A 10415-nucleotide genomic window follows, 5' to 3' on the forward strand; every position below is an offset into this window, starting at 1 on the left:
ATGTGCAAACTCTACGTCCAAGGCTTGTTCATCAGCCTAGAGAACGACGCTATTGCTTGAAAAAAAAAAAAAATGTTCATATGTGTGTGAAATCTTATGGGACTTAACTGCTAAGGTCATCAATCCCTAAGCTTACACACTACGTAACCTAACTCATCCTAAGGACAAACACACACCCATGCCCGAGGGAGGACTCGAACCTCCGCCAGGACCAGCTGTGCAGTCCACGACCACACCGCCCTAGACCGCTCGGCTAATCCCGCGCGCTATTGCTTGAGTCTGGAGTAACTTAGCCATACACTCTACCAATGACTGTCACGGAGACTGTGACCGTTGAATGTGTGAAGCCAAAAGAATGGTCCTTTCTTGTGAGCTGGGAGCTTTTATAACAACTCTGGCTGAATGTGTTATGACAGTTGGTAGGTTCCTTCTTGGTGTCGGCAGAGGTGACATAGGCACAACACAATCTGCCTGAAGATCACACTTTAAGCACTGAGGAACGTCAGGTGGAGAGCACTATCATGGAAAAATTCATACTAGAAAAACTGGGTTGTATTGCAAAAGCACCAAGCAAGGTGGCGCAGCGATTAGCACATTGGACTGGCATGTGGGAAGCGACAGTTCAAACTCGAGTCCGGCCATCCACGGCTAGGTTTTCCGTTATTTCCCTCAATCACTCAAGGCAAATACCGGGATGGCTCCTCTGAAAGAGCACGGCCGATTTCCTTCCCTATCCTCAACACATACGAGCTTGTGCTCCGTCTCGAATGACTTCCTTCCTTCCTTCGTGATTATTTTCCAAGTGTTTCGTAGTATTGCATCAACACTAATAAAAACATCTACATCCCCATGTCCTAATATTGAGCTGTGAATTCTGCGATGTAGTGATGGAATATTGGTGAAGGCTCCAGCCTGAATGGACAGCTGAGATTGTGGGAGCAACCCCTCAAAACGCCTCTAGTTTCTGGCTCCAATCTCCTGAGGGCTTATGGTAACTATAGTGTACCCTGTATGTTTTATTAGGAAGAAACTTGTAACTGGACATAGGGACATGTCGTGGGAACGTGAGAAAGGACATCTCAACTTTTCATTATACAAGGGCTGTCGAGAAAGTAAGTTACGATTGATCGCGAAATGAAAATCACAGTGAAAATCTGAAATGTTTCATTTGTAACCGTTAGCTACAAATTTCTACTACCTCACTACGTAGTCGCCGTTCTGACGCAGACATTCGTCGTAGCGTTGTACTAATTTTCCAATACCCTCATTATAGAAGGCAGCCGCCAGTGCTTTCCGCAAATTCTCTAGGCTGGCCTAAAGCTCGTTGTCTGTGCCAAAATGTTGTTTCCATAACGAGCGGTTAGTTTGACCTGAGATAAAACTCAGTGGGAGACAATCACGGTCTATATTGTGGGTAACCAAACATTTCCAATTGAAACGATTCAGGAGCATTTTCATTGCCCCTGCAGAATGAGGCTCAGAATTGTTTTGAAGAAGAAACCGCACGACAGTTACGTAATGTTGGTTGCATAGATTCAGGGGAAAATTCTCACCAGGCCCTCGTACTTGGCGCGAGAAAATGTTTTCTATAACATCTTTACGCGCTCACTAAGAGGTCAGGAATGAAAAGAGCGACATAAATCTACCTAGAGTCATACTAGAGACACTGCCCAACACATCTTTGCAAAGCTTTATCGGATTTTCATAGTCGTTTCCATTTCGCGACCGATCGTAACTTACTTTCCGGACAGCCCTCGTAGTAACAGAGGCTTCAGGTTACAAACAAATTCAGAACAGCTTCACAAAGAAACAATTTATTAACTTCAATACATGGAGAAAATGCTTACTAATCGCTCATTGCTTAGACTAATAAATTTGGTAAACATATTTTTCTCGTCGAAAGTCGTTGTCTCATTTCAGTTATATGTGTAAGAGGTACAGCCTGACTAGGTTAATTGGAAAGTATTGAGTTATGGCTGTCAGATGGTGGTGACGTCAGTAATCCAGGAGCGTAAGTTGCCCACGTTGACGTAGACGGCGCCCCCAAGGAGGCAGTAGCCACTACTCCACGACACGATGCCCACCTGCGTAGAACCGCTCACTAGAGGACTGCCCGAATCTCCGTGGCACACGCTCTTGCCCGTTTCTCCGGCGCATATCATACGAGGGGTCACCTCGCGCCCTGTGTTAGGGAAGTTACACTCGGATCGATCCCTAATGGCGATGTCCACTTTCTTCAGGATGGTGGGCAGGTACCCGCTCTCCGTGTCTCCCCAGCCTGTCGCCGTGACTGCGAGGCCGGCTGGAGGGTCGTAGCCGTCCTCTGGAAGGTTCACGATTGCCACGTTGGTGCCCAGCGGGAAAGAACCGTCGATCTGCAAAAATTAAACGTCAGCCAGAGTGAGGGAAAATATTCCCATGTTTGAAGCATTTCTTGAATTTGAAATGTTGAAACGTGTGTGAAACCTTATAGGACTTAACTGCTAAGGTCATCAGTCCCTAAGCTTGCACACACATCCCCATGCCCGAAGGAGGACTCAACCTCCGCCGGGACCAGAAGCACAGTCTATGACTGCAGCGTCTCAGTCCGCTCGGCTAATCCCGCGCGGACCAAATTTATATTTAAAACTTTGTTAAATTATAGTTTAGTGTAATAATGTTCCACATACCATGCACTGATGTTCTAAACTTAATAGTTTACGGAAAAATGCCGTTTTAAGAGAAAAATCGCAGGCGCTAAAATTAATAATGACGCTGTGAAGCCTGAATTTGGCCAGAAGGTGAAGTTAGAAGTTATAAGTAAGTGATACTGATTTCCAAAACCATAAAACAAAAATTAACGACAGCATCCACGGTTTTTCGGAAAAATCAGAGGCCCTAAATAATGGAGGTATGGTTCAGAGATAACAATCTGCCGTTAGTTCCACTAAATAAATTCTGTTAAGCTAAGTTTTCAGTCTAGCAGGCTGAAACTTTCTACGTGCTTTTAAACTGCTTATCTGCATTCCAGCAAAAATTAAGAAGGTTCTGAAGTATTTGGTAACTATATTATTAAAGATTATGTGCCTGAGATAGTGGTCGTTTGTAGACTGCCGCCGTATGCAAATAGACAGAGACCACAGATGTTTTCTCGACAGTCCGCACAGGCACCTTACTGAACCTAAATTATCCTAAAGACAGACACACACACCCATGCCCGAGGGAGGACTCGAACCTCCGCTGGGACCAGCTGCACAGTCCATGACTGCAGCTCCTTAGACCGCTCGACTAAACACACGCGGTGAATTAGAGAAGGTTTTTGTCAAATAGTACAATCGATATCGTCACTATTTTAAAGCTGTATGCATCGTATAGTAAGTATGTGAAACGTAACTACTAGATACGGTATGTGCCTCAAACAATGTTCATGCGTTAGAATATGAACGAAAATAAAATATTTTGTTTGTGTACATACACTGTTTTTGAATAGTAAATGTTTCAAAACATTGTAATTCGGGGTGATTTAGCTGCCCCTACCAGTGGATTTTATGCAGCTTGCAACGCCTTCAAAAACTGTGCACAAAATTTTCATATAATCTCGCTTGCTGCGTGTTAACTATTAGCGTTGAAGGAAAAATGTACAGGACTTTTTTGTAGGAAATACAGTTATATGATGTGTTAGGCTATGTTTACGCTGCAGGTCGTGGTCTTCGAGTTACTCAAGAAAACCGCATTTGAAGGTAACTTATGAACGTTTCTCTTGAATAATTCGGAAACTACCGCCTCTGGCAGAAACGTATCCCAGTGCAATATTTAGCTATGCTACATTTCCGACATAAACGTCCTGTACATTTTTTTCAGCACGACTTATAGTTAGCACATAGCAAGAGAGAGAATATGGAAATCATACACGTGATATTTGAAGGTGTTGCAGGCCGCACAAAACCCATAGGTAGGGACTACATGGGTCAAATGGTTCAAATGGCTCTGAGGACTATGGGACTTAACATCTGAGGTCATTAGTCCCCTAGAACGAAGTACTACGTAAAATTAACTAACCAAAGGAGATCACAAACACCTATGCCCGAGGCAGGATTCGAACCTGCGACCGTAGCGGTCGCGTGGTCCCACAATGAAGCGCCTAGAACCGCTCGGCCATACCGCGAGGCTTGGGGGATACTAAATTACCTTGCCTGCATACATCATACCCCCTAAGCTTCATTTATTATTTTGCTGCGTAATTGGACTTTTTACGTCGGTTTATTGTGTGCCAATTTGTGTTGATAAGCACAGTATGCTTTATGATCTACAAGCAAATATTCGTAATAACAGATTTATTTTTTTACTGTACAGTACGTACAGTTTGCATTCGTTATTACCTTTGTATTTAGTCTGTCAGTAGCAACGTTTTTGTACAGAGTCCTCACCTAAATTCAGTAACTCGTTCATCACGATATCTACCAATTTTACTGTTGCCAAGATAAGCGTGTGTAGGCTGTTAGCTACCAAGCAAGGTTATTTTAAATGTTTCAATCTTGGATGATAACGTATGGAACACACTCTTCACTGCGTGTCCATTGTTCGTAATGCCGTTCGATCTTGCGATATATTTTGCGCCAATAGCAGTTTATTTACAACTGAGTTCAAAATGGTTCAAATGGCTCTGATCACTGTGGGACTTAACTTCTGAGGTCATCAGTCCCCTAGAACTTAGGTATACTTAAACCTAACTAACCTAAGGACATCACACACATCCATTCCCGGGGCAGGATTCGAACTGTCGACCGTAGCGGTCGGGCGGTTCCAGACTGTAGCGCCAAGAACCGCTCGGCCACTCCAGCCGGCTACAACTGAGTAACAATAGAAGCAGGTAAGTTTCCATAACGTGCGCGTGCCACTGTGGTAGAAGAATACCGTGCGTGGCAAAATGGCGCTATCCAAAACCTATGCCTAGGCAACTGTGATGCATCACGAGTAATAGATAAAGGGTGAACTCCGGCTACGGAGGTGAACAGACTTTTAACTGTTGAGCAGCTGACCACCCACATGAACGAAGAGGTTATCAGTAGTGTCTCTTCAACGACTGTTCGGTGAGATTAGCTGCGTATGGGACATCGCCGCAGCCGGCCGGTTCATGCACGCATTTTGACTGCTTTTTATCGGCGAGGAAGGCTGGAATATGCACGTCAGTCCTAAAAATGGACGTCCACCGAGGTGGCCTTTTGGGAGGAATACGCTTCAAACTCGAGCGGACAAATGGCAGTTGGCTGTACGGCCTGAAGCGCCTGAAATATGCCAGAAAAAAAAATGTCGGAAGGATACAGACCGGAGGATTGAGCGTTGTGGTCGAGGGTACGTTTTCGTATGCAAACCCGTCATTCTGGAAGACAGAATGGATCTACACAAGTAAGCATCTATCCTTGGGCACCATATACTACGCATGATGACATCTAGCAAAAGAACAATGCTATGTGTCACACACGTGGCAGTATACGTGCACCAGTTCGAAGTGCCTCAGCATAAGTCTACCGCACTCCCTTGGCAACCAAACTACTTGTATGTAAACCCAGTCGAGAATCTGTGGACCACCTCGGTAGGGCTACTTGCACCATGAATGCTCAAGCGAGAAACCTTGCCCAGCTGACAAAGGCACATCGACGTCTGTACTTTCCAGAGCCTCATCGACGCTCTTCCCCAACTTCTTGCAGCGGTCCAACCCTCCAAAAGGCTGTTTGCTCCAGCTTTTGACGGGTGGTCGCATTAATTTGACTGGACAATATAAAAGTCGATAAATATCGAATAGCAGCAGAAGATGGTTATTCCAACTTTTGACATGAGGTCACATTAATTTGACTGGGCAGTGTAGTATCTGATAAATAAACAGTAAATGATGACTAACAGAAAACCTCAGCTGCCGACAGGTGTTGTTGACATACCTCGATGTGGAGGGCTGAAAATGTGCGCCCCGACCGGAACTCGAACCCGAGATTTCCTGCTTACATGGCAGACGCTCTATCCATCTGAGACACCGTGGACACAGATGAATAGCGCGACTGCAGGGACTTATCCCTTGCACGTTTCCCGTGAGACTCAAGTTCCCAACTGTCCACAATTCTACATATGTATTGTACCTTATAGACATCTGCCCACCAACTCATCTGTGTCCACGGTGGCTCAGATGGATAGAGCGTCTGCCATTTAAGCAGGAGATCCCTGCTCGAGTCCCGGTCGGGGCACACATTTTCAGCTGTTATCATCGAGGTATATCAACATCTGTCGGCAGCTAAGCTTTCCAGTTAGTCATCATTTATTCCAGGGAAAAGCTGCACGGTCATCAACAGTAACTGTTCTTTCGAGAACAAGTTACTGTCTTTGTATATATAGTTAAAGGCTACCCAGCCACTGACCTCCGTCAGTGCGCACAGGTTGCCCAAACTCTTGCGGGAATCGCCAAAGCGTGCGCGAGTAATGAGTGGGTGGGCAAATGTCTATAAGGTACAATACATATGTAGAATTGTGGACAGTTGGGAACGTGAGTCTCACGGGATAAGCCCCTGCAGTCGCGCTATTCATCTGTGTCCGCGGTGTCTCAGATGGATAGAGCGTCTGCCATGTAAGCAGGAGATCCCGGGTTCGAGTCCCGGTCGGGGCACACATTTTCAGCTGTCCACATCGAGGTATATCCACAACACCTGTAGGCAGCTGAGGTTTTCAGTTAGTCATCATTTATTCCAGGGAAAAGCAGCACGGTCATCATCAGCAACTGTTCTGTCGAGAACAAGTTAGTGTCTTCGTATATATAATAAACAGTAGACTAGCAGTATGAATAGGAGCGTGGTGTACCCAACTGCCTGCAAAGTGGTCATACTTCCGCTATGCAGCGCTGCATGTAACTCTAGTGACGTATTTTTTGTCAGTGACTACTCACTCGTAAGAGCGCGATGTCGTAGTCGCCAGAGATGCTGTCGTGCTGTTCGTGTTCGTGGACCTTGGCCACGTCCAGAACGACGCCCCCACTGGTGCGGTCGGAGGACCCGGCGCGCACGCTGTACAGCGACTGGTACGGCGCTCTGTAAGAGCTGACGCAATGGGCCGCCGTGAGGGCCCACTCGGTTCCGATTATGGAGGCGCCACACTGATAGTAGCCACCATACATGAGGGCCAGGTGCCACGGGTAGTCCTCAATGCTGGCTTCGGTGCCGCCGATAATGCGGCCGTGTAGCCGCGTTCGCAGAAGCAGTCCGCGTGGCGTCACCAGCTGCAGCTGAGCAGCCAGCAGTAGGCACAGCACGGCGACCTGGGTTCTTGCCATCGCGGGTCTCACGTCTCAGTCAATGACCAGTCACGTTTTATAGCGACACTATCTCCTTTCTCATCGCTGTTATCTCCGTCCTCCAAATTGCTCGGATAATACACGATATTATAATGTCCAAGAGGGGGTTCCTTGCAGAGTTTTATCTTTCGGCTAACGATGTCGAAATGTTGCATCACAGGAACTATGTGCTTATCCTTGATGACGACCAATTTACGGCTCGACAGCATGACTGCTATATTCTCATGAACAAACGGGAAATATTCTTTTTCATTCTGGATCTTATCAGAGTAATGACAGAAGTGACTGAGTGGGACACATTTGACAACTGTAACTGAGACAACGTAATTTCCTGCAATTTAACATCTGTTGAGACTATTGTCATATCCGTAAATATCATTCCATCTTGGGATCAGGAGTGTCTGACGGCATCTGGTCGATGAAATGCAACACTACTGTACCAACAGCAGTTATGATGATACCGTTTTATTAGACAACGAGTTTCGACGTTCCAATTACGTCATCCTCAGGCCTGTCCCATGAATAACACCAAGTATTACTCGTGCATGTTTAAAACGAGGCACCAATATTCGTATCTGGCAGTACATATCCGAACTCTTCACTACGTACAGATACCTACGGAACCAGATACGAATATTGATGCCTTGTCTTACACATGCACGAATGGTACGTATGTCATTCATGTGTGAGACCTGTAGATGACATTAATGGAACATCGAAACTAGTTGCCTATTAGGCAACAATATCAGAATAACTGCTGTTGGTACAGCATTATTATTTTTCAATTATAATAATATTTATTTGTTAGTGACAGTGCGTACATGAACATTGATAATTCAGATCTGATCCGTTTGTCGTTCTATTCTATCAGTAAGACCGTAGTTATGTCTCAGCAATCCTTTCTTTAATTAACTAATATTATTAATCTACAAATCGGTGCTATCTATCTCATCCCCATTTCTGCAGATTTTTTCGTAGAAGGATCACGTTCTTAAAATTCTATTTTTGAAACAAGACCATTTTTCCTTCTTTAATAGCAGTAACTAGCGTCTTCAGAGTTAAATACCAGTTCTACAGTACAATATTTCACCCTTATCTGATTCTCAACATATTCTGTCTTTTTCTGCAACTGCGATTTGATTTTGATTTTGACCTGGTGCATGTTGTGCTCTCCTCCAGCGTGTTTAGTAGTAAATGCGTTCCACTCGTTTTCTATGCTCCCTGCTTGCTTCAACCGTCGCATCTCACCAGCCGTTTCATATTCATAGTCAGATTCCGTCAACTCCGGTTCAGTCTTTACTTTCAAGTATTTCGACTCCACTACGTTAGTGATTTACTGTAACAATGCGATAACTGTACTAAGGTACTCATGTATCCTACTAAGCTAACGTATACTTTAAAGACTTTTACCTTTCGTAATTTTGTGACCCCCAATTACGCACTGCTTGCAAGTTTGTGTCTTTAGACTTCACAGATTATGTGTGTGAAATCTTATGGGATTTAACTGCTAAGGTCATCAGTTCCTAAGCTTACACACTACATAACCTAAATTATCCTAAGCACAAACACACACATCCGTAACCGAGGGAGGACTCGAAACTCCTCCGGGACCAACCGCACAGTCCATGACTGCAGCGGCTAATCCCGCGCGGCTTTACGGGTTATGTTCTGCCCCGTAACAAGGACGTTAGATGGAACGTCCATTACCTTCCTCTATTTGCCTAGATAATTCATTTGTATATGTGTGGCACTTACAGCACCAACCAAAACTGCAAATGGTCCCATGGCGAATTTAGTGTTGTGTCAACGTAAGCCAGGTGCAGTGACCTCTCAATGAACAATCCTTTTATGGCATGCTAGGTACAGAGAACTACTGAAAGCTATCTTTCAGGTTAGTAACCTGCAGTTACTTAAATTAATTTTATTCATTCAAACAGTTAAATAGTACATCCTGCATCCACTACGAATCAAGACATAAAGGAATTAAAGTCATCAGCTGCCAGTGGGCACTGCCTCAAATCAATGTGGAAGTAGAAAATTTGTGCCATACCTGGCCTCGAAAAATTGGCTCTGAACACTATGGTCACCAGTCCCCTAGAACTTAGAACTACTTAAACCTAACTAACCTAAGGACATCACACACACCCAGTCATCACGAGTCAGAGAAAATCCCTGACCTCCCCGGGAATCGAACCCAGAAACCCGGGCGTGGGAAGCGAGAACGCTACCGCACGACCACGAGCTGCGGACGCTGGCGTCGAACCAGGATCTCCTTCTTACACGAGCGTGACCTCAGCGCCATGCCAACACAGTGAGCTTTCTAACAGTAGGGACTACACAAACACGCCACTCTTCAGACCGAAATTATCAATGCATCGAGTCACTAGTAGCGTAGTGTCCCTTGACCATTATCCTCATAGCATCTAGCCGATTCCCGCAGGAGTTCGAGGCCAATGTGCATCTGTACTGAAGGGGTCACTGGCCGTCCTCTCTCGAACACTTAAGGGGGTTGATGAAATGTCACCAGTTATGAGGATAAAATGGTTTAAATGGTTCTGAGAACTATGGGACTTAACTTCCGAGATCATCAGTCCTCTATAACTTAGAACTACTTAAACCTAACTAACCTAACATCACACACATCCATGCCGAGGCAGGATTCGAACCTGCGACGGTAGCGGTCGCGCGGTTCCGGACTAGCTCATAGAACCGCTCGGCCACTCCGGCCGTCTGTTATGAGGTGTGTGGATAGGTTGAGAATTTGGTGTGACGGGAGAACTACAAGGGTAGTCCGTGCAGTTATAATGACCACTGTGTACAGATGTCCGTCATGGTCGCGCATTCAACAGTTCACGTCGTGCGGTGATGGGCGCGGGCCAGTGTTTACAACGCGAGCGGTACTGCGGTGGGGAGCCGAGCAGCGTGTGGGAGCGTTACTTACGTCTGTTTTCTTTATAGCTGTTGCCAGTACGACGTCGACAATTACCAGTGTCAACATCGTTCACTGTCATATTGTTCGCGCTGAATTGCGGCCGACGGCGTTTGAAATTCATGAGTGGATTTTTGAGGATTTGAAATAGCCAGAAACTGTAGCGGACACGTT

General features: G+C 45.5%; 1 protein-coding gene across 1 annotated transcript; it reads right to left on the reverse strand.

Annotated features, from left to right (window-relative positions):
• Positions 1 to 1798: 1798 nt before the first annotated feature.
• Positions 1799 to 7306, reverse strand: LOC126272946 (trypsin alpha-4-like). The gene is made up of 2 exons (XM_049976244.1): positions 6908 to 7306; positions 1799 to 2375 (listed from the first exon to the last, which is right to left on the reverse strand). Exons 1-2 carry the CDS (start codon positions 7289 to 7291, stop codon positions 1980 to 1982), a joined length of 780 nt encoding a protein of 259 aa, XP_049832201.1. The 5' UTR covers positions 7292 to 7306; the 3' UTR covers positions 1799 to 1979.
• Positions 7307 to 10415: the final 3109 nt, after the last annotated feature.

This window comes from Schistocerca gregaria, chromosome 5, assembly GCF_023897955.1.
Source record: "Schistocerca gregaria isolate iqSchGreg1 chromosome 5, iqSchGreg1.2, whole genome shotgun sequence".
In the NCBI taxonomy this organism is placed as follows: domain Eukaryota; kingdom Metazoa; phylum Arthropoda; class Insecta; order Orthoptera; family Acrididae; genus Schistocerca; species Schistocerca gregaria.